Source organism: Salmo trutta, chromosome 6 (assembly GCF_901001165.1).
Source record: "Salmo trutta chromosome 6, fSalTru1.1, whole genome shotgun sequence".
Taxonomy (NCBI): Eukaryota; Metazoa; Chordata; class Actinopteri; order Salmoniformes; family Salmonidae; genus Salmo; species Salmo trutta.
In genome coordinates, this window is record NC_042962.1 from 16,289,570 (window position 1) to 16,315,226 (window position 25,657).

Below are 25,657 nucleotides of genomic sequence, written 5' to 3' on the forward strand. Positions count from 1 at the left end.
GTGACATGGCAGGAGATGGTTTGAAACAATTGCTGCTTTGCATAAAAGGCCGTGAATTCTGTGCGTTACAGCTGGATGAGTCAACAGACGTGGGGGGCCTGGCACAGCTCCTGGTATATGTCCGTTACCTTTATGGGGGGTCAATTAAGGAAGACATCCTCTTCTGCAAACCACTGGAATCCAGGACAACATGAGAGGATATTTTAAAGTTTTGGACATCTGTGACATCGGTGGTCAAGATGTGTTGGTTTCTGTACTGATGGCACAAAAGCCATGACAGGGAGACATAGTGGAGTGGTAACGCGTGTGCAAGCAGTTGCTCCCGATGCCACTTGGGTACACTGCAGCTTCCACCGAGAGGCTCTTGCTGCCAAGGGAATGCCTGACAGCTTGAAAGACGTTTTGGACCCTACAGTGAAAATGGTTAACTTTGTTATTAAAGCAAGGCCCCTGAACTCTTGTGTATTTTCTGCATTATGCAATGATATGGGCAGCGCCATGTAACGCTTTTACAACATGCGCTGGTTATCAAGGGGCAAAGTATTGACATGTTTTTTTTAATATTGAGAGACGAGCGATAAGTTTTCTTTACTGACCTTCATTTTCACTTGTCTGACCGCTTCCATGATGACAAGTTTCTCACCCGACTGGCCTATCTGGGTGATGTTTTTTCTCGCCTGAATGATCTGAATCTAGGATTACAGGGACTCTGCAACTATAATCAATGTGCGGGACAAAATTCAGGCTATGATTAAGAAGTTGGAGCTCTTCTCTGTCTGCATTTACAAGGACAACACACAGGTCTTTCCATCGTTGTATGATTTTTTTTTGTTGTGTGCAAATGAACTCAAGCTTACGGACAATGTCAAATGTGATATAGCGAAGCACCTGAGTGAGTTGGGTGAGCAATTACGCAGGTACTTTCCCAAAACGGACAACACAAACAACTGGATTCGTTAGCCCTTTCATGCCCTGCCTCCAGTCCACTTACCGATATCTGAACAAGAGAGCCTCATCGAAATTGCAACAAGCGATTCTGTGAAAATGTAATTTAATCAGAAGCCACTGCCAGATTTCTGGATTTGGCAGCGCTCAAGAGTTTCTTGCCTTGCTAAATCTCGCTGTTAAGACACTGATGCCCTTTGCAATCACGTACCTATGTGAGAGTGGATTTTCGGCCCTCACTAGAATGAAAAGAAAGGTACAGACTGTGTGTGTGAAATGATTTAAGACTGACACTCTCCAATACAACCCAACATTGAAATTGAGTTATGTGCATCCTTTCAAGCACACCCTTCTGATTAACTTATGGTGAGTTATTCACCATTTTTTATGAACAAATAAGGTTTTATATGTAAGATGGCTAAATAAAGAGCAAAATGATTGATTATTATTATTTGTGCCCTGGTCCTATAAGAGCTCTTTATCACTTCCCCCAAGCCGGGTTGTGACAACTCTCACTCATTCTTATAGTGTGTGTGTGGCAGGCTTACAATGATAGCAAAAAGCAACATTTGATAGTGCACTGATCCTGGTGCTAGAGGGGGTACGCAGCTGGAGGTTGAATGTTTGAAGGTGTACGGGACTATAAAAAGTTTGGGAACCACTGTTCCAGTTGATTATGTAGAATGTCGTTGTAGTCTTGTTGACTATGTGGAATAGTATTGTAGTCTAGCTGACTGTGGAATAGTATTGTAGTCTAGCTGACTGTGGAAAAGTGTTGTGGTCTAGCTGACTGTGGAATAGTGCTGTGGTCTAGTTGTTGACTATGTGGAATAATGCTGTAGTCTAGTTGTTGACTGTGGAATAGTCGTGGTCTTTGAATTAGTGTGTAAATATGTTGTGTTGACTATGGAACAGTGCTGTAGCTTTGACTTAGTTGTGTTCTTGTTGACTGTGGGAAATAGTTGTAGTCTTTTTGACTGTTGACTATGTGTTGTAGTAAAGTTGACTGTGTAATAGGGTCATTGTCTACCTGACTATGTGGAATAGTGCTGTAGTCTTGTTGTTGACTGTGGAATAGTGCTGTAGTCTTGTTGACTATTTGGCTCAAACAAATTGGCCTGATCACATTTTTTGGACAATAACTAATTGTGTTTGGGGTTTTGTGTAGTGTTTTTGGAGGATGCAGTTAAATTCTGCCGATACTCAAAGGGAAGGTCCACACAGCATTGTCTGAATCCCTTCCATCCACTCCATCTCTCTGAGCCAGGCAGCGAGTGGTGGGAGAGAAATGCATCATTTATTGGCTTCCTGTATTCACAGAACCAGCTGGTGACCTATCATGGGCCGGCCCCACCAGCTAAAAGCCAATCTGATTTCCCTCGAAGGCGTTATTACCGGGCCTAATGAAAATGGACCCTGTTCCCAATCCGCTTGGCACCCAGATGAATTGCGGCGTGGATTTGTTGTGATTTCCCCCTTTCTCCTCCTCTCCTCTCCCTGTAGCACCCCATCACCCTTCTCCAATGTGTGTGTGTGTGTGTGTGTGTGTGTGTGTGTGTGTGTGTGTGTGTGTGTGTGTGTGAAAGAGGAGGATGTGAGGGAGTGTGTTAGTGTGTGCAAGCGGGATGCACATGCGTGTAGGCAAACACATCAGTGTGTGTGTCGTGCACGCATATGCATGGGCCCAATGTTCCCTAAAAAAAATGTAGGCACTGAGCAAATTTCAGGTCTGCTGACCCCAAACTTGAGCGTTGTGAAAATTCTGTGCAACTTTCGGTGCACGTTTACTGTGAACACTAAGGTTGTACCAGCTTTAAGTCTCTCGTTATCTTGTTTATAGATCTTTTCTGCCTCTACGACAGTGGTTCCCAACCTTTTGGTTTCTCTACCACCAGCTGAATTTTGAAAAATGTAGACACACATAAAGAAAATTTAGCAGCACAATGAGAAATATTTTAGATATTAAAGATTGAATCCTTAATTTTCATAGGCACACTGATGCGCAGAAATAAAAATGTCAGGTTGTACAGCAAAATATTTAGGCGAATATACGAGTAGAATGGTCCAATGTGCACTCTCGCTACATGTAGCTCTTCCTTTGATCTCAAAACAAGCACATCTGCTCATGCTGTAAACACAGTCCAGTTCAATTGAGTGGCACAAATCCATATTGCAACGGTCTATTTGCATATAGGCCTACTGCAGTTCTGATTGGTTATGGCGTACCGGTCTGTGTCTCACGACTGTCTGCCTTACATATTTCTCTGTCTTGTTCGTTTCCTCCCTCCCATTCCCCCTCCCCTGCCCTCTATTTCTGTGCTGCTCGTAGGAGAAGAGGTACAAGGTCTCTCCTTGGGCGCATATAGGCTGAAAGCCTGGGACTGGGTGATGACGGGGATGTGTTCTGTAGAGGCGGAGACACGAGATGGGGGGGGGTCGCTCAGTCAGCTGAGTTTTGACTAAGCCCTCTTTTCACACTTTATATCCTGTTGGCTCTATTATTTCTCTTCCGGTCCTCTCTCCCTCCCTCTCTAGCCAGTGCAGCTGAGGCTATGATGTTGTGTGTGTTTCAGTGTGATTGGAACTTCAGCACCGTTTTTTTCCATTTTTTTTCTTTCTTTTTCTCTACCACTCCAGACAATGGGAGCTCTTGCCTCAATGTCAAGGGTGTGATTCAAGCAAGGGCCTTTTGTTGCAGGCTGTATCCCAAATAGCACCCTATTCCCTATGTAGTGCATTACTTTTGACCAGGGCGCATGGGGACTATTATTATTATTTAGGAAATAGGGTGCCATTTGGGACACCGCCTGTTTTTCACAGAGCCAAGTACTGACCGCTCCCTTTGCATTTCATTAACTACATCATTCTAGTGGTAGTCTCATCTACAGCTACCAGAAATACAATGCAGCACTATTGACTTGTATGAGAGGTTGAGTATTAAAAGTTACATTCCTACAAACTCTTACCAAAGGTGAAACTTGATTGTAAATAAAGAACACAACGTGTCACTGTCAACCGTATGATCGAAGCAGCAATGAGACACGTCTAGTATAGATACTTTTGTGTATATAGTAGTATGTGGACACCCCTTCAAATTGGTGGATTTTTCTATTTCAGCAACACCCGTTGATGACAGGTGTATAAAATCGAGTACACAGCCATGCAATCTCCATAGACAAACATTGGCAGTAGAATGGCCTCACTGAAGAGCTGAGTTACTTTCAACGTGGCACCGTCATAGGATGTTACCTTTCCAACAAGACAATTTGTCAAATGTCTGCCCAACTAGTGCTGTTCCGGTCAACTGCTGTTGTTCTGAAGTGGAAACTTGTAGGCGCAACAACGGCTCTGCTGTGAAGTGGTAGGCCACACAAGCTCACAGAATGGGAGTGCTGAAGCATGTAGTGCATAAAAATCATCTGTCCTCGGTTGCAACACTCACTACTGAGTTCCAAACTGCCTCTGGAAGCAACGTCAGCACAAGACATGTAGCGTTCGTTGGGAGCTTCATGAAATGGGTTGCCATGGCCGAGCAGCCGCACACAAGCCTAAGATCACCATGCGCAATTGGACTCTGGAGCAGTGGAAACATGTTCTCTGGAGTGATGAATCATGCTTCACCATCTGTCAGTCTGATGGACGAATTTGGGTTTGGCGAATGCCATGAGAACGCTACCTGCCCGAATGCATAATGCCAACTGGAAAGTTTGGTGGAGTAGTATTGGTCTGGGGCTCTTTTTCATAGTTAGGGCTAGGCCTCTTAGTTCCAGTGAAGGGAAATCCTATTGCTACAGCGTACAATTTACATTCTAGACGATTCTGTGCTTCCAACTTTGTGGCAACATTTTGGGGATGGCCCTTTCCTGTTTCAGCATGACAGTGCCCTCGTGCACAAAGCGAGGTCCATACAGATATGGTTTGTCGAGATCGGTGTGGAAGAACTTGACTGGCCTAAACAGAGCTCTCACCTCAACCCTATCGAACACATTTGGTATGAATTGGAACGCCGACTGCGAGCCACGCCGAATCACCCAACATCATTGCCCAATCTCATCTTGTGGCTGAATGGAATCAAGTCTCCGCAGCAATGTTCCAACATCTAGTTTTAAAGCCTTCCAAGAGGAGTGGAGGCTGTTATAGCAGCAAAGGGGGGACAAACTCCATATTGATGCCCATTTATATTTTAGAAGATGTTTGACGTGCAGGTGTCCACATTCTTTTGGTCATGAAGTGTAGATTTGTATTCTATAATTAAGCAATAAGGCCCGAGGGAGTGTAGTATATAGCCAATATACCATGGCTAAGGGCTGTTCTTGTGCATGATGCAATGCGGAGTGCCTGGATACAGCCCTTAGCTATGGTATATTGGCCATATACCACAAACCTCCATAGTGCGTTTATTGCTATTATAAAAGGCCACTCTAAAATGTGCAGTTTTGTCACACAACACAATGCCACAGATGTCTCAAGTTTTGAGGGTGTGGGCAATTGACATGCTAACTGCAGGAATGTCCAGCCAGAGTTGTTACCAGAGAATTGAATGTTAATTTTTCTACCAAAAGCCGCCTCCAACATCATTTTAGAGAATTTGGCAGTACGTCCAACCGGCCTCACAACAACAGACCACGTATAACCACGCCAGCCCAGGACCTCCACTTCAGGCGTCTTTACCTGCGGGATCGTCTGAGAACAGCCACCCGGACAGCTAATGAAACTGAGGAGTATTTCTGTTTGTAATAAAGCCCTTTTGTGTGAGAAAACAAATTCTGATTGGCTGGGCCTGGCTCCCTAGTGGGTGGGCCTGGCTCCCAATTGGGAGGGCCTATGCCCTCCCAGGCCCACCCATGGCTGCGCCCCTGCAAAGTCATGTGAAATCCAAAGATCCTAATGAATTCATTTAAATTGACTGATTTCCTTATTTGAACTGTAACTCAGAAAAATGGTTGAAATTGTTGCATGTTGCATTTTATATTTTTGTTCAGTATAAAATAATATATACCATTTAGCAGATGCTTTTAACCAAGGCAACGTACAATCATACATGTATAGATTTCCATATGGGCAGTCCCACATTGAACTAACATTCTTCACTTTTTCTCTGAGAACACAGCCTGACAGCATAATCAGATAAATGCAGGAGAATGGAAGTGTGAAGGGAATCCAGTCTTGTGCCTGTCTGTGCACTGTGATGGTGCTGAGATTTACGGCTCTCTTGGGGGGAGGGGGGGAGGAACATCTCAGGAGACACTGGCGGTTCTGCCACAAGTTAAAAATAACTCCCTGGGCTCAGCCAATGGGATGCTCTGTCCTCGTTGCTCTCTTCTCCCATCTGTGTTAGCCGAGCGTAGATGGTGGTAGCAGCAAAGAGACTGAGATGGAGAGATGCTGGTGTATTTACCACTAGTGGATAAAAAAAGGCACTTTCTCCATCTCTCTCCCCCTCTGTCTGTCCTCTTGCTTTCACCCTCGCCTTTTCCATTTCACCCCCCCTTTCTCTCTCTCTCTCTCTCTCTCTCTCTCTCTCTCTCTCTCTCTCTCTCTCTCTCTCTCTCTCACACACACACACACACACACACACACACACACACACACACACACACACACACACACACACACACACACACACACACACACACAGACACACACCTTTCTGCCTCTACAACAGTGGTTCCCAACCTTTTTTGGTTTCTCTACCACCAACTGAAATTTGCTCTGCCTGGAGTACCCCTGAAGTTCCCTGTCGTGCATTTTACCAGTAAACCTATGAACTCATGAGTTTTCCTTTTTTACAAGGAGCATGTGTGCGCCTAAGTTTAAAAAAAAATTGGCGCACACAAAGAAATGTATGGGCACTATGAAAAATATTTGAGATATTAAAGATAGAATCCTTAATTTTCCTGGTAGATACGTTTGCTCGTAAATAAAATGTTGAGGTGTCACAGCAACATTTTCATGGAATGTATATGCAATGTTCCCTCGTTTTTTTTGTCACTGAGCAAAATATCAGGTCTGCTGAGCGCAAACTTGAACATTGTGAAAGTTCTGTGCAACTTCCGCTGAGCGTTTACTGTGAGCACTGAGGCTGTACCCACTTTAAGTTCATTTTAACAGGGGTCAAGTAGGCTACTGTGGCTGTTTGATCATAATGTAGGCCTACCAGAGTGGTCTACCATCAAAAACAATGGAGAAAGTGCATCCTATTACATTTTAACATGGAAAAAGGCCAACATTCCATGAGGCTTTCGAGAAAGAAAAAAAACATGCAGGGCTTGACATTAGGGCTGTGGCGGTCATGACAGTTTGTCAGCCGGTGATTGTCAAGCACATAACAGCTGGTCACACGGTAATTGACCGTTAATGAACATAAACGCATATCCTGGCTTCCACGCATAGCCTACAAGCCACTGTTACAGACCTTTGGAACATCTACATTTTAAAAAGTCTAAGAAATTCATGTAATATAGCCTACACCATTAAAATAAAAAATGTATTTATTGTGGACTGGTGTAAAGATTCATGATATGAAGAAAATGTATTCTATTTCATCAGTCTCTCATTCACAATTTGACAAGCACTTGATAATGCCTCGAATTGAATCTAATAATTATAATTCCCGTGCCAAAGCACCGCTCACTCACATGCCTCTATCACGTGATCGGGTCTTTCTCACAGGCTACACATTGGGGAATCAACTATGCATGTCCTTATCCAATGCCATGGCGCATATTGAAGTTTTTGGAAGAACTGTCCACATTTACTTTTCGTCAGCCAACAAGATGAGTAAGCCTAACAAACAGCAAAAGCTCTAGCCTATGTCAATCTACTATCCCCATAGTACAAAGTTGACCTATTCTGTGTGATAAATAAATATTCCAAACATAGTCTGGGACAGTTGTGGGATGCGATAGATCCCAAATGAATACAACCACTAGCATAAAACACCCTGTTGTAAGCAATGCGACTTACGCAACAGATGGGAACGTTTAGCTTGAAATGTTGATAAGCTATTAGGCTATTTCTTAACATAAAAAGCACAGCAATGCGCATACGGCAGTAGGCCATATGCGCGAATGTTCCATTAGCAGGAAAACGCCAACCCAAATGTGATTATGCATGTAATGCTTTTATTATGGAGGTGCATTTTTATGGTGAAAAATGATCTTCCCCAAACTTAACTCACGCGCTGAGTGTATGCCAGTTAGGCTCTGCACCTGTTGTAAAGCGGATTAATGTGCTTCATTTTAAGAAGTTATTTGTCGACTTTAGTTGTGATACAAACCATTCACATGTGATTAATATATAATTCACAAATGATAGGCTAATATTGTCACCCATCACACTATACTTGATTTAATCTTGTCTTTACATATACTAAATAATATATGTGTGAAATGTGTGTTACTTTAGAATGGGCAGCAGGAACAAAATCGGCATTGAAAAAAGGCGGAAGTTTAGGTTTGTTCCACCTGAGCGAGTCTGACCGCAAGTCAGAGACCACTATGATGATACACCAAATGTGTTTGATGGATCGCTGGAAAAGATCAGGAATAGGCTTTTGTAGATTACAGTCCAAGCTATGTCTTCCAATGGTGCGACTACTGTCGGCATCCGAAGTCTGGTTCATCCTTGGGAGCAATTTCCAAATGCCTGAAGGTACCATGGTCATCTGTACAAACAATAGTACGCAAGTACAAACACCATGCAGCCATCATACTGCTCGGGAAGGAGACGTATTCTGTCTCCTAGAGATGAACGTACTTTGGTGCGAAAAGTGCAAATCAATCCCAGAACAACAGCAAAGGACCGTGTGAAGATGCTGGAGGAAACAGGTACAAAGTATCTATATCCCCAGTAGAATGAGTCCTATATCGACATAACCTGAAAGGCCGCTCAGCAAGAAAGAAGCCACTGCTCCAAAACAGCCATAAAAAAGCCAGACTACGGTTTGCAACTGCACATGGAGACAAAGATCGCACTTTTTGGAGAAATGTCCTCTGGTCTGATGAAACAAAAATATAACTGTTTGGCCATAATGACCATCGTTATGTTTGGAAGAAAAAGGGGGAGACTTACAAGCCGAAGAACACCATCCCAACTGTGAAGCAAGGGGGTGGCAGCATCATGCTGCAGGAGGGACTAGTGCACTTCACAAAATAGATGGCATCATGAGGAAAGAAAATTATGTGGATATATTGAAGCAACATCTCAAGACATCAGTCAGGAATTTAAAGCTTGGTCGCAAATGGGTCTTCCAAATGGACAATGACCCCAAGCATACTTCCAAAGTTGTGGCAAAATAGCTTAAGGACAACAAAGTCAAGGTATTGGAGTGGCCATCAATAAACCCTGACGTCAATCCTATAGAAAATTTGTGGTCAGAACTGGAAAAAAAGCATGTGCGAGCAAGGAGGCCTACAAACCTGACTCAGTTACACCAGCTCTGTCAGGAGGAATGGGACAAAATTCGGCCAACTTATTGTGAGAAGCTTGTGGAATGCTACCCAAAACGTTTGACCCACGTTATACAATTTAAAGGCAATGCTACCAAACACTCAATTAGTATATGTAAACTTCTGACCCACTGGGAATGTGATGAAAGAAATAAAAGCTGAAATGTATCATTCTCTCTACTATTATTCTGACATTTCATATTCTTAAAATAAAGTGGTGATCCTAACTGACCTAAGACAGGGAATTTTTACTAGTATTAAATATCAGAAATTGTGAACGGAGTTTAAATGTATTTGGCTAAGGTGTATGTACACTTCCGACTTCAACTGTACATCCATTTTTGGACTTGTATATCTGTCCATTGATTCTTGACGAATTTAAATTGTAAATGCCTCGTGAGCTTAGTTCAACTGTCACATTCCATGAGAACCCAAAATATATGCTTGTTTTTCTCCGATGTTTTTTTAAACATTGTAAATGTAAACAAACACTGTATAGCCTCATAACATAGTTAAAACAATACTTTTATGTAATGGATTGTCAGTCCTTGCATCCATAGCTCTGTCTGTTAATCTGAGAGTGGTTACATTTCTAAATGCCCATCCCTCAGCGTTTTACCAAAACAGAGGCGGGGTGCCCGTTTTGTTATTGTTTTATCTGTAGATTTGCCTTTTAAACAGCTTCATATTTTCAAGATATCAATGTGTCACTAACAAAAAGGTAAATAGGCCTATAGTAAATGCAGCATATGGCATTCATTTTTCACATGTAAATATCACTTTTCAGTTGTGCAGAAAGCATGCCATTCCATGAGCGCAGCATTTATTTTTCAACTCGAATCAATGAGCCCAAAAAGGCCTCATGACGACAAAACCGTTAACAACAGAGTAGGGCTGGCTAATTAGTCCTTAGTTTTGGGGTTTTGCTCAGGTAAAACAATTTGGCTAATCTATACGTCCATATTTCCAAGTCCTATTCTTGAAGGTCAAGGGGTAAAACATTCATTGGAATGACTGGAATTCTGATGGACATTGGTTGTTAATGTAAAGATATAATTTAATCATATTATTATATGAAGTAGAAAGCGATGGGTTAGTAGAAGGCTACATAACCAACCCATAAAGCCTACATAACCAACCCATTTACATCCATGTGTGGCCAGCTATGTAAACTTTAACATTGATTTATCCTGCAATAGATGTTCAACTGGTAACATACATTTTTGTCTTCTTCTAATGCCTCTTAAGGGGAAGTAATCTAAAAGTAACAGAATGTAATCTGATTACATTACCGAGTTTAGGCAATCCCAAAGTTACTTTACTGATTACAATTTTGGACAGGTAACTGTAACGGATTACATTTAGAAAGTAACCTTCCCAACCCTGTCATCTATGCACTTAAATAGCGAATGGAGGACGCTTTCCCCATGGTTCATTTTCATGCCAGCCAGGTAGGCTGTACGCCTGTTTTAAAGATCAGCAATCTGTTTAAATTGAAAAATAAATATAGTAGGCCTAGCCTATAGAAATCTGTTGGATCCACTTTTTAATAGAGGCCATCACTCTGTTTTGTCACGCAATTGCATAGCCTATAGAAATATTGCGCAACATGAGCTCATGGGCTCTCATGAAGTGTTTAATTCGAATTTTGATTTGCATTTGCATTGATGTCGGCGTGATTAGAGGGACAATCGACTGCTGAGTACCAGGCAGTTAGCAAGTTTGGTAGGCTGCTAATGACCATCAGCAGCATTAGAGCTTGGATAAGCCTAATTACCGTGACTAAACGGACACATGGAATTTGACTGCCGTCATGACTCGAGACCGCCGGTGTGGCGGTAATACGGTCACCGTAACAGCCTTACTTGACATGAACCTGTTTATCCACTTGTCCTTCAGACAAGGATGTGACTGAAAATGTTGTGGCATTTGATGCAAGAAACCACTTTACAAAATAAAATGCATCATTATTCCCATACCATTATTACAGAGAATCACACAAATCATGCTACCCTCTGCCTATTGGCTACTTAGCTTATTCAAGCCTGTCTTAAAATACAACACTGCCCCTTAAAGACAAAAGAAAGCTCTTTGCCTGACTCACAAGAGCACTCCCCCTTTGCTGACTACAAATGATCTTTAACTGGGCTAATAACTGACAAAATAGCAAAGGATATGAACAAATGTGCACACATGGCTACATGTAGCTCTCACTTTGATCTCAAAACAAGCGCATTTACTCGCACCACTCATGCTGTAAACACAGTCCAGTTCAAAGTCAATGGCACAGATCCATATATGGCAATGGTCTATTTGCATATAGGCCCACTGTAGCTCTTATTGGTTATGGTGCACCGGTCTGTGTACGGGCCTGAGTCGTGCCTGTCAATGCAATGGAATCCTACTTAGATGCGTTCTGCCTACAACAAAATCTCTTGCAGAGTTAGTTTTGCATACTAAGTCTTGTATGGTTTGTTTTGTTTTGGTATGTTGCATTGAAAGTGGCTAATGCGTTGGTTCGATCACAAATCCCACAGTTAAGGGAATCGTTGATAGTGTTAACTAAGGGAGAAAACTCTTGAAGTTCAATCTCTCTGCTTGGGTTCATATTTCCTCTGTGCAGCATTCCCAGGGAGCTGCACGCCCGCGTGCAGCTTAGAGGGAACGTTGCTGTAGATCCGCGCCTATCTAAACCTCCCATTGAGGTGTGGTAGTGCTAGAGTACCAGGTGGGTCCTCTGAGGCCTCAGTTACAGATTATTTAACTTTGCATTTCATGACTCCCCTCCGATGTTCTGTCCCCCCCCATCCATTTCACTGTAAACCCTATTTAGTTTGCTTTCAAAGAAATCTTGAGCTCTGTTTCGACATGAGTTTATCTGCACTGTGCTGTTGTGGGGGTGCCATGCAAAGCCGCAATGCAAAGCCTAAGACTTTCATTGCAGGCCTAACAGAGTGGGATTGTTCAAACTCCTCTCATCTCTCTCTCTCACCCGATTCGCTGGGATTTTTATTTTCTGCCTGAAACCATCGCCTTGGTGTTCTAACAAGAGTGGGTCCTTGTAAACGGGGGTTGTCATGGTGACTCCTCCCTCTTTGGGTTTTACTGCATGTGCTTCTGCTCCTCCAATGCGAGGAGGAGAGCAGAGGAAGAAAGGGGGAGAGAGGGAGTGAAGATGGAAGGAGAAGAGACAGAAATGGAGAGTTGAGGGTGAAAGGTCGTTGCAGGGGAACTGAACTAGATTGTTTTGGAAAATGGAAAGAAACTGATGGGCACTTTACCCCAGTAGTATTTTTTGCGTTGATGTAGACCTAGATAGTAGATGCAGTGAGTCTTGAAATGAAGCTTATCATGTTAATATTTCATTTCACACATCCCTTCCTTATTAAACAATTACCAAGTCTTCCTATAGTGGATGGAGTTAATGTAAATACTACAATGTAGTCCTGTATCACTGCTATATCATGATGCAATGTGGAGTATTGCATGACTGTCATCGGGGAGGACTTGGATCAAACTGAGAATTGTCAATTAAATTAGGCAATGTTTATAGAGGGAACACTAGGTATTGAGTTATTGAACCAGCTGGGGTTTGGGCTTTGGGATGGGGAGGGCGGGGAGTTGCAGTACCTTGGAGGAAGACGTTCCCTAATTAACTTGAGATTAGAGCCTAATTGGAAGGGCTGTGAATTGTTGAGTGGGGACTCAATTTCCCATTGTGCTACAGTCAAAACAGGGGCTTTTTGTAATGAGAAATACCTTTTGATGGTGGCCAAAGTACTAATACCTTTTGGAAATGAATAGCATTCTCATCTATTCCTTTGTCTCATGGCCAGATTTTCAATAGGACCAAATTTTACTCTCATAACAGATGGCCAATTTTTCAGTTATTTTCAGTGAGATTTGGATGGAAGCCTAGTTGTTTTGTGAGAGAAGCAAAGCTCTCAATCAAATTGTGACTTTTTAGTTTTTATTTCCTGTCTTCCAGATGTCTTTATGGCTGTGGTGGAGGAGGAGGTGCAACTGGAGGAGGAGGAGGCGCGTCCAAGCCCTCGGCTGGAGGAGGAGGAGGTGCGTCCAAGCCCTCGGCTGGAGGAGGAGGAGGCGCGTCCAAGCCCTCGGCTGGAGGAGGAGGAGGCGCGTCCAAGCCCTCGGCTGGAGGAGGAGGAGGCGCGTCCAAGCCCTCGGCTGGAGGAGGAGGAGGCGCGTCCAAGCCCTCGGCTGGAGGAGGAGGAGGCGCGTCCAAGCCCTCGGCTGGAGGAGGAGGAGGAGGCGCGTCCAAGCCCTCGGCTGGAGGAGGAGGAGGAGGAGGCGCGTCCAAGCCCTCGGCTGGAGGAGGAGGAGGAGGCGCGTCCAAGCCCTCGGCTGGAGGAGGAGGAGGAGGCGCGTCCAAGCCCTCGGCTGGAGGAGGAGGAGGAGGCGCGTCCAGGCCCTCGGCTGGAGGAGGAGGAGGAGGCGCGTCCAGGCCCTCGGCTGGAGGAGGAGGAAGAGGCGCGCCCAGGCCCTCAGCTGGAGGAGGAGGCGGCGGCGCCTCCAGGCCCGCGGCTGGAGGAGGAGGCGGCGGCGCCTCCAGGCCCGCGGCTGGAGGAGGAGGCGGCGGCGCGTCCAGGCCCTCGGCTGGAGGAGGAGGAGGAGGCGGCGGCGCGTCCAGGCCCTCGGCTGGAGGAGGAGGCGCGTCCAGGCCCTCGGCTGGAGGAGGAGGCGCGTCCAGGCCCTCGGCTGGAGGAGGAGGCGCGTCCAGGCCCTCGGCTGGAGGAGGAGGCGGCGGCGGCGCGTCCAGGCCCTCGGCTGGAGGAGGAGGCGGCGGCGGCGCGTCCAGGCCCTCGGCTGGAGGAGGAGGCGGCGGCGGCGCGTCCAGGCCCTCGGCTGGAGGAGGAGGCGGCGGCGGCGCGTCCTGGCCCTCGGCTGGAGGAGGAGGCGGCGGCGGCGCGTCCTGGCCCTCGGCTGGAGGAGGAGGCGGCGGCGGCGCGTCCTGGCCCTCGGCTGGAGGAGGAGGCGGCGGTGCGTCCAGGCCCTCGGCTGGAGGAGGAGGAGGAGGAGGAGGCGCGTCCAGGCCCTCGGCTGGAGGAGGAGGCGCGTCCAGGCCCTCGGCTGGAGGAGGAGGGGGCGGCGGCGCGTCCAGGCCCTCGGCTGGAGGAGGAGGAGGAGGCGGCGGCGGCGCGTCCTGGCCCTCGGCTGGAGGAGGAGGAGGCGGCGGCGCGTCCATGCCCTCGGCTGGAGGAGGAGGAGGAGGAGGAGGCGCATCCAGGCCCTCTAAAGGAGCCTAAAGTGTCTCCATCAGGTACAGTGTAGAAAACCATGTAATACACTGAGTGTACAAAATATTAGGAACACCTTCGTAATATTGAGTTGCACTCCATTTTGCTCTCAGAACAGCATAAATGCGTTGGGGCGTGCACTCTACAATGTGTCAAGTGTTCCACAGGGATGCTGGCCCGTGTTGACCCCAATGCTTCCCACAGTCAAGTTGGCTGGATGTCCTTTGGGTGGTGGACCATTCTTGATACACATGGGAAACTGCTTAGCTTGAAAAACTCTGCAGCTTTGCAGTTCTTGACACACTCAAACCGGTGCGCCTGGCACCTCTTACCATACCCCATTCAAAGGCACCTAAATCTTTTGTCTTGTCCATTCACCCTCTGAATGGCACTCATACACAATCCATGTCTCAATTGCCTCAAGGTTTAAGAATAATACTTTAACCTGTCTCCTCCTCTTCATCTACACTGATTGAAGACATCAATAACATTTCATAGCTTTCACCAGGATTCACCTGGTCAGTCTGTCATGGAAAGAGCAGGTGTTCCTGATGTTTTGAAGCACTTGTGTATGCTTTAAAATCACAATGTCTAACTATAACTTCCCCCAACCACTAACTCTCCACTTGCTTTAGGTGTGACTTTGGAAAAAGATCAGCACAACATCCATTCAATAAAGCTTGAATCATGATAAAAACAAACAAGGTTATGCTCTTATTTGATTGGCTTTCTCTGTTCCAGGTGTTGAACTGGCGCAGGAGATTCAGGTGACCGTTACCCTGACGGAGGGCCGGGAGTCTCCCCAGAGGTCTGGAACTCTGGCGGACGTGTCACCGCTCGCCTCCCAGAGTCCCGCCTCACCCATGGATGATTTCCAACAGGAAGTGGAAATATCAGACTCTTTACAAACAGGAAAAGGTGCGGCGCCCGAGGAGGCTTTGCCCTGCGATGTAGAGGGGGAGGAGTCCAAATCGGAGGACTCAAAAACCACTTTAGCCACGCCCACCAAAGAAATAGCTCATGAGCCTTTGGAGGAGACTACCGGAGAGGCTCCTGTGGAGGAGGAGGAGCCTATGGAAGTTGCACCTGTAGAAATGAAGCCTTTGGAATTGGCTGCAATGGAGACCACTGTTAAGCAGAATGTTATGGAACCCATGCAGGAGGTGCAGGATGCAGTTGCAGAAAAGGAGATGGAGGAGAAGTTGCAGGAATTAGAGGACGAGGAGTTGCCTCCAAGTATTTTGGACAAGGGGGAGGATTTGCCTCCAATTGTTTTGGACGAGGGGGAGGTGTTGCTTCCAAATGTATTGCTCATTGCAGAGGACACAATCAGAGAAAAGGAGCTTAGTCCCATGGCTGAACTTCCTGAAATGGAGAGCCCCGTAGACATGGATACTACGGTAGAAATGGATATCATGCCCGCCAGCAACCGCAGCCTCTCGGACTTCAGCTCACTGAGGGGAGAGGACAAAGCCCGGAAGGCTTCCCCTGAAATGTCTTCCGAGCTCTCGCTCATGCTGATCCAGTCCCTCGTCCCTACAGAGTCCTTCCCCAGGGAGGCCAGCCCTCCTTGGGCTCAGGCCCAAATCCAGGCCCAGGCTGCTCCACCACAGACCCAACCTCATTCTGGATATAGTGCTTGTGTGCCTCCCACCACCACAACCTTTTTCCCCCTAACTCCCAAGATTGGCATGGGGAAGCCTGCCATCTCCAAGAGGAAGTTCTCCCCTGGGAGACCAAGGGTGAAGCAGGTAAGACTGTTCATCTATTTGTTTCTGTCTCTCGTTTTTTACAGGAAGGTTTCTTTCCCAAAACTGGATTGGAAGCTCCACTAGTCTGTAGTTCTTCTAGCAGGTCTGTAGCCATTATAACAAACCTGTAGTTCTTCTAGCAGGTCTGGAGTTCTTCTAGCAGGTCTGGAGTTCTTCTAGCAGGTCTGGAGTTCTTCTAGCTGGTCTGTAGGTGTTCTAGTAGGTCTGTAGCCATTATAACAAACCTTTTGTTCATCTAGCAGGTCTATCGTTCTTCTAGCAGGTCTGTAGCTATTCTAGCAGGTCTGTAGGTGTTCTAGTAGGTCTGTAGCCATTATAACAAACCTGTAGTTCTTCTAGCAGGTCTGTAGTTCTTCTAGCAGGTCTGTAGTTCTTCTAGCTGGTCTGTAGGTGTTCTAGCTGGTCTGTAGGTGTTCTAGTAGGTCTGTAGGTGTTCTAGTAGGTCTGTACAGTTGAAGTCGGAAGTTTACTTACACTTAGGTTGGAGTCATTAAAACTCGTTTTTCAACCACTCCACAAATGTCTTGTTAACAAACTATACTTTTGGCAAGTTGGTTAGGAGCTCTACTTTGTGATTACACAAGTAATTTTTCCAACAATTGTTTACAGACAGATTATTTCACTTATAATTCACTGTATCACAATTCCAGTGGGTCAGAAGTTTACATACACTAAGTTGGCTGTGCCTTTAAACAGCTTGGAAAATTCCAGAAAATTATCTCATGGCTTTAGAAGCTTCTGATAGGCTAATTTACATCATTTGAGTCAATTGGAGGTTTACCAGTGGATGTATTTCAAGGCCTATCTTCAAACTCAATGCCTCTTTGCTTGACATCATGGGAAAATCAAAATAAATCAGCCAATACCTCAGAAAAAATATTTGTAGACCTCCACAAGTCTGGTTCATCCTTGGGAGCAATTTCCAAACCCCTGAAGGTACCACGTTCATCTGTACAAACAATAGTATGCAAGTGTAAACACCATGGGACCACGCAGCCGTCATACCGCTCATGAAGGAGACGCGTTCTGTCTCCTAGAGATGAAAGTACTTTGGTGCAAAAAGTGCAAATCAATCCCAGAACAACAGCAAAGGACCCTGTGAAGATGCTGGAGGAAACAGGTACAAAAGTATCTATTTCCACAGTAAAACGAGTCCTATATCGACATAACCTGAAAGGCCGCTCAGCAAGGAAGAAGCCACTGCTCCAAAACCGCCATAAAAAGCCAGACTACGGTTTGCAACTGCACATGGGGACAAAGATCGTACTTTTTGGCGAAATGTCCTCTGGTCTGATGAAGCAAAAATATAACTGTTTGGCCATAATGACCATCGTTATGTTTGGAGTAAAAATGGGGAGGCTTGCAAGCCGAAGAACACCATCCCAACCGTGAAGCACAGGGGTGGCAGCATCATGTTGTGGGAGTGCTTTGCTGCAGGAGGTACTGGTGCACTTCACAAAATAGATGGTATCATGAGGAAAGAAAATTATGTGGATATATTGAAGCAACATGTCAAGACATCAGTCAGGAATTTAAAGCTTGTTCGCAAAGGGGTCTTCTAAATGGACAATAACCCCAAGTATACTTCCAAAGATGTTGCAAAATGGCTTAAGGACAACAAAGTCAAGGTATTGGAGTGGCCATGACAAAGCCCTGACCTCAAACCCATAGAACATTTGTGGGCAGAACTGAAAAAGCGTGTGCTAGCAGGGAGGCCTAGAAACCTGACTCAGTTAAACCAGCTCTGTCAGGAGGAATGGGCCAAAATTCACCCAACTTATTGTGGGAAGCTTGTGGAAGGCTACCCCAAACGTTTGACCCAAGTTAAACAATTTAAAGGCAATGCTACCAAATACTAATTGAGTGTATGTAAACTTCTGACCCACTGGGAATGTGATGAAAGAAATAAAAGCTGAAATAAATCATCCTCACTACTATTATTTCACATTCTTAAAATAAAGTGGTGATCCTAACTGACCTAAGACGGGGCATTTTTAATAGGATTAAACGTCCGGAATTGTGGAAAAACTGAGTTTAAATGTATTTGGCTAAGGTAAACTTCCCACTTCAACTGTAGTTTTAGTAGGTCTGTAGCCATTATAACAAACCTTTAGTTCTTCTAGCAGGTCTGTAGGTATTCTAGCAGGTCTGTAGGTATTCTAGCAGGTATGTTGTTCTAGTAGGTCTGTAGCCATTATAACAAACCTTTAGTTCTTCTAGCAGGTCTGTAGGTGTTCTAGTAGGTCTGTAGGTATTCTAGCAGGTATGTAGGTATTCTAGCAGGTCTGTAGGTATTCTAGCAGGTCTGTAGGTGTTCTAGCAGGTATGTAGCCATTATAACAAACCTTTAGTTCTTCTAGCAGGTCTGTAGGTATTCTAGCAGGTCTATAGGTATTCTAGCAGGTCTGTAGGTATTCTAGCAGGTCTGTAGGTATTGTAGCAGGTCTGTAGGTGTTCTAGCAGGTCTGTAGTTCTTCAGGACTTTCTGTAGCTGTTCAACTAGGTCTGTAGCTTTATCCAAAGACTGCTCTGCTGTGGTGGGAGTTGTGATCCACAACTCGTATCCTCTCTCTCTGTAATTATATTCCCTCCTTTCCCATTCCCTCTTGTTGCTCAGTTTAGTGCCAGTGTGGAGTGTGTATTAATTAATGTTGAGAGGCTCTGGCTGCTTTCTCTCTCCCTCTTGCTTTCTTTCTTGCTCTTTCGCTCACTATCTCGCTCTTCCTTGCTCTCTTTTGCTATCTCTTTTTTCCCTCCCCCTCTCTCCTTCTCTTGCTCTCTGTCTTTTTCGCGCTTCCTCTTTCTCTCTTTATCTATCACTCTCTCATTCACATAGCTGAGTATAACGCAGAGCCGTTGGGGAGGGAGTAGCGAGGGCTGAGGTCTGTGCCAAGGGTTTGATGCTGGGGAGGAGGAGGAGGAGGGGGGACACCACATAATGGAGTCTTTTTTGGAGGTGTTTTAATTCGTATAGAAACTCATTGAGGCGTGAAGCACGACACAAACCCATTTCCACCAAGCTGAGGGAAGAGGGAGGACACCTCTTTTTAAGGCCAGCCAAAACTGTCAGAAGGGGAAATTCAACTTGGCTACTCGGTATATCTAAGCCCAATAGACAGCCATAGACTCAGAACTGGAAAGCCTTGAATGATGTTTACCTTTTGATTTATTTATTTTTAAGTATAGAGGTCAATGTTTGTTTTTTACTTGGATTTGTTTTGGATATATCATTTTTATTTTTAGGATGCATCTGTAAGTACTCGCATATACAAGATGTCACCTTGCTTCGACTTTGGGCGAACATGTGCAATACTTATTTTAATAGTAGATTTTGTGTGTGTGTGTGTCACATCAATACAGAAGTTGCTGAGCTGAAGTTTTAGTCCATACTTCTTTTTCTTCTTTTAGTTTTTTATCTCTTATCTCAGGACGATTACTGTTTCCAGTACAGGATCATTTGCAGGGTTTGCTTCCATCGCTAGGATCAGCTGGGATTTCCTATGTGTAGTGTGTGCCTGCTTGCTTGCCTGCCTGTGTGAGTTCTACTGAGCTTTTGAGTGTGTGCGTGCGTTCGGGTTTCCGTTCGTGAAATGTGGAGTTGGACATTTGACTGGCAGCATTTTAATTTATTTGAGATATTTACCGGACCATAAGTATTTGTAACCTGATTAGGACATCCATCCACAGAGTTCAGAATGACAGAAAGCACAATTAGATTATGGAAATTCATCTTAACAGAACATGCAACTCGAGGATGCAACGGCATGTGTCCTTCTTACCGAATTCCTTTACTTTTCCTCAGCCAACAAGACAAGTAATGAAAAGCAAAATCACTATCTTATGTCAATCTACTATTACCCCATAGTATTTATTTTTTTCACCTATTCTATTGGTCAGCTTGTCGTTCTGTGTGCGAAAGAAATAGCCTATTCCAAATAGATTCTGGGACAGTTGTGGGACGAAAGTTCCCAAATTCAGACAACCAGTTGGCCTGACGAGGCTACCAATTTTTATTTTTTTTAAAGCAATGAGACTGATGCGACAAATCAGAATGTTTTAGCTTAAAAAGTTGACAACTATTATTTCTTCACATTAAAAGTCTGGTAATGTGCACTAGGCTATGTGCACATAAATGTCCGTTCAAAAATGTAATTGGCAGGGGCTTCCCGAGTGGCGCAGTGGTCTAAGGCACTGCAGTGCTAGCTGTGCCACTAGAGATTCTGGGTTCGAGTCCAGGCTCTATCGCAGCCGGCCGCGACCGGGAGCGTCGCTGCACAGCTATTTTCAGGGTTCTCAAGAGATGCCCATGGGCACTCAAGGACATTCAGAGACTTGTCCCGAAGCCACTCATGCGTTGTCTTGGCTGTGGGTGGTGGTGGCAGTATCATGCCGTGGGGTTGATTTTCAGTGGCGGGGATTGAGAGACTAGTCAGGTTCAAGGGAAAGCTGAACGGAGTAAAGTACAGAGAGATCCTTGATGAAAACCTGCTCCAGAGCACTCAGGACCTTAGACTGGGGAAAAGGTTCACCTTCCAACAGGACAACGACCCTAAGCACACAGCCAAGACAACGCAGGAGTGGCTTCGGGACAAGTCTCTGAATGTCCTTGAGTGGCCCAGCCAGAGCCCGGACTTGAACAAAATCAAACATCTCTGGAGAGACTTGAAAATAGCTGTGCAGCAATGCTCCCCATCCAACCTGACAGAGCTTGAGAGGATCTGCAGAGAAGAATGGGAGAAACTCCCCAAATTCAGGTGTGCCAAGCTTGTAGCGTCATATCCAAGAAGACTCGAGGCTGTAATCGCTGCCAAAGGTGTTTCAACAAAGTACTGAGTAAAGGGTCTGAAAACTTATGTAAATGTGATATTTCATATATATATTTTTTTAATACATTTTCAAACATTTCTAAAAGCCTGTTTTTGCTTGGTCATTACGGGGTATTGTGTGTAGATTGATGAGAGGAAAAAAAAGAATTTAATCAATTTAAAACAAGGCAGAAATTTTTACAAAATGTTAAGTCAAGGGGTCTGAATACTTCCTCTGTCAAAAGTATGTGGACACCCCTTAAAATTAGTGGATTTTGCTATTTCAGCCACACCCATTGCTGACAGGTGTATAGCCATGGAATCTCCATAGACAAACATTGGCAGTAGAATGGCTTTACTGAAGAGCTCAGTGACTTTCAACGTGGCACCATCATATGTTGCCATCTTTCCAACAAGTCAGTTCGTAAAATTTCTGCCCTGCTAGAGCTTCCCTGGTCAACTGTAAGTGCTGTTATTGTGAAGTGGAAATGTCTAGGAGCAACAACTGCTCAGCCGCGAAGTGGTAGGCCACAAGCTCACAGAGCGAGACCGAGTGCTGAAGTGCGTAAAATCGTCTTTCCTCGGTTTCAACAGTCGCTACCGAGTTGCTTCCAGAGGCCGTTTGGAACTTCAGCACAAGAACTGTTCGTCGGGAGTTTCATGGGTTTCCATGGCAGAGCAGCCACACACAAGCCTAAGATCACCTTTCGCAATGCCAAGGGTTGACTGGAGTGGTGTAAAGTTTGCCGCCATTGGACTCTGGAGCAGTTGATACTCGTTCTCTGGAGTGATGAATCACGCTTCACCATCTAGCAGTCCGACGGACTAATCTGTGGCAACAGTTTGGGGAAGGCTCTTTCCTGTTTCAGCATGACAATGCCCCCGTGCACAAAGCAAGGTTCAGACAGAAATGGTTTGACGAGATCGGTGTGGAAGAACTTGATTGGCCTGCACAGAGCCCTGACCTCAACCCCATCGAACACCTTGGGATGAATTGGAACGCCGACTGCAAGCCAGGCCTAATCACCCAACATCAGTGCCTGACCTCATTAATGCTCTTGTGGCTGAATGGAAGCAAGTCCTCGCAGCAATGTTCCAATTCTAGTGGAAAGCCTTCCCATAAGATTGGAGGCTGTTATAGCAGCAAAGGGGAGCCAACTCCATATTAATGACCATTATTTTGGAATGAGATGGTTGACGAGCAGGTGTCCACATACTTTTGGCCATGTGTACTTTGATTTTTGTTGTGTTTAGGCCTATGTGGCATATTGCAGTTTCATTGCAGTCAGAGAGACTTTAAAATGAAGTTAGGCCTACAGATGTGTATTAGGGGGAGAAGAGAACTTGGCATTCGTAAGAGGATAGCGGGTCGTACTAGTACACAGATGGTTAATATTGCTGCAAGATTAGGAAGATCTAGGAAGATGCTTAATCTTCTTCTTCCACACAATATTAAATACTTAAAGGGAAGATCCACTCAAACAATCCCTCATGCTCCAATGTTCTTAGTCAATCGCTCCATAGACTGTTCTGACCTACTGTTGAGTGGTCCAATATGACCTAGATTAGGGTTGGGTGTTATACCTTATATACGGTATCCCGGGGTATTTGGAAATATGCTCTGACTTTCCAATACCGTCAATAAAATGTCCAAAAAAATATATATACACACAGCGTATTCCAGTTCCCACCAATATCCAGCAAATTTGCACAGCCAAAATCAACACCCTTGAACTCTTTGTGAAGAAGATGTCGCGCTTCATGAGGCAAATGGTGGTCACATCAGATACTGACTTGTTTTCTAATTCACACCCCTACCTTTTTTTAAAAAGGTATCTGTGACCAACAGATGCACATCTGAATTCCCAGTCATGTGATATCCATAGATTAGGGCCTAATTCATTTATTTCAATTGACTGATTTCATTATATGAACTGAATGTTACGTTTATATTTTTTTAGTGTATTAAGTTAACTATGTAAGATGTGCCAAATTAATGATCTCCAGCTGGGTTTTGCTAACGTTAGCTAAGTGGCTAACGTTAGCTTACACGGTCAAGCTTCTTGGTAACAGCAGCAGAGGCCATCCCCTCCTGGATTAAGATCCCTACTGTCTAATATATGGTTTGTGCTAGCTGCAAATTGTGTTGTAATATACTTGCCTAACTATATGAGCTGTGTTGTCTGTCTTGGTAGTAAAAGTTTGCATGCACTCTTTAGCATTTACTTAGTATCCGCTATGGGGATTCCTTAGTACTTGTTAGCATTTTGTTAGCAATCTGGTAAGTGATGTTTTGGGATTTTATGTACAAAAAAAAATTGCGCCCCTTGTGTGCACTACCAGTAATATCGTGTATCCTGGGATGGCACGGTGTGAAGGTATGGAAATCCGGATACCGCCCAACCCTAAACTGCATGGTCATTTAGTGGTCCAATACAACCTACATGGTGATTTAGATGGTCTTGTCATGTCTTGAGGCTTGCGTTAAAGGTAGGCTCAACAATATGACCGCATCAGACAACCAAAATCAAGTTTGCCAGGACTGGCACTTTTTGATTCTTCCTAAGTTGTTCCATCCCTAAAGGCGTGGCGACATAACAAACCAGTAGTTGTATGTTATCGTTGTTGATTGCTGTGAGCAGGAAGTCTGCTCAAATGATGTCTTATTGCTTTGTCTACCTTTTTAACGCATAATGTGTAGAATGGGATGGGGTTGCTCAGGAAGTTGGGTAGTATGACGATATTTGTGACTACAGTATGCCGTACATGTTTGAGATGGAAGCTGTGAAGAACGTCTGTACTGTGCAGACAATCTCTCCAAATTCCAACTCTTCCCCCTTTCACTCTGACTTTGGCCTGTTTTTGGATTCAGCCTAACCTTTGAGGTCCGTTTATACTTTGCAACTGAGGATACTGTATTCACAAGCATGTGCTTGGAGATGGCATGATCATGTTCTTTTCAGTATCTATGAATACATTCAACTAATACATCCCCATTAACTTGCACCCTCATTCTCACACACTATGTACAGAATCTACTGAAATGTCTCCACTCGCTCGCTCACTCACTCACTCACTCACTCACTCACTCACTCACTCACTCACTCACTCACTCACTCACTCACTCAAAGCCTGTCTTTTGCACACTGACACCTTTAACCCTTTGATGCGTACAATCATTGTTGAGTGGTCCCTGCAGCGTACTGTTGCAAAAATGTGATTGGAACAGTAGCAACAGAACGTAGGACTCAACAAACACGTCTAAACAGCATTGTGTCTTGAAAACATCTAAACAATGTTTTGTACTGATGGAGAATAAAGGTCTTCACAACTTTATTCCTCAATTGTACCATTTTATTGTAAAAGATAAATGTGAAATTTGTCATCCAAGCCTCACACAGAACACATCCAAACTCATTCCATAAACCAGTCTAAATAACAAAACATATGTTACCAACCTAACAGCTAGACTTGTTTACAATGTACCACATCTCTGGTGAGCACAAGGGAGACATGTCATATTGTTTAGAAAATACATAAGCTAGCAGCAGCTAAATTCTTTATGATGGCAGGCATGTTTGTTTGACATGTGAAAACTCCCTAATCCAAGAATGCCATCCAGTTTAAGATGCAAATAAACAAAGTCAAAACGCAGCCAGGAATCGGCCCAGAAGCAGCCCTCTTCCGGGGGGCTGGAACTGATTGACTCGGCCCGGAATTGGATGTAGGACTCGACCGGGAGTCAAAATGAATGACTGCCCAGAATCGGCCCAAGTACATCGGGCCATTTCCTTCTACCGGAATTAAGCAGACTTTGCCGGCATTTTACCAGAATCCCCCCAGAAGCGGCCCGATGCAATTTTAAATAAATGTATACAAATGACCCAATTTTTTGTAATTTTAAATATTACTATTATACATTTTATGCATACAAATTATACCCATCCACAAAAAAAAAAAAATGTATGTCGGAGGAAACACCATACACCTGGTGACCGTGTCAGCGTGTGTGTGTCTAGCCTGCCACAGGAGTCGCTACAGCGCAATGGGACAAAGACTTCCCGGCCGGGCCAAACCCTCCGCTAATTCGGACGACGCTGGGCCAATTGTGCGTTGCCTCATGGGTCTCCCGGTTGTGGCCGACACGGTTCTCGAACCAGCATCTGTAGCAATGTGTATTAGACCGCTGCGCCACTCGGGAGGTTCCATCCACAAAGTTTTTAATGCTTATCAATTGCCTTACACAAAGTATCAAAATACTACACAGGACTCTTAAAGAATTTGTATTTTTTGATCACAGAAATGGTGAGAAAATATGGAAAAATAGAGAGTAGCCCCAATCGGCCCGAACCCCAAGTAATACATTTGGGCCAGATAACTCTCACCGGAATCGGCTCAAGCTCAATCCCCGCGGCCCAGACTCGGTC

General features: G+C 44.8%; 1 protein-coding gene across 1 annotated transcript in view; it reads left to right on the forward strand.

Annotated features, from left to right (window-relative positions):
- Positions 1 to 25,657, forward strand: part of LOC115195273 (histone-lysine N-methyltransferase 2C) — a 225,697-nt gene that overhangs the window by 98,600 nt on the left and 101,440 nt on the right. Inside the window, exons 12-13 of the mRNA XM_029755045.1 lie at positions 13,384 to 14,676; positions 15,395 to 16,404. Coding sequence (XP_029610905.1) covers positions 13,384 to 14,676; positions 15,395 to 16,404 — 2,303 coding nt within the window. The remainder of the gene's footprint in view (positions 1 to 13,383; positions 14,677 to 15,394; positions 16,405 to 25,657) is intronic.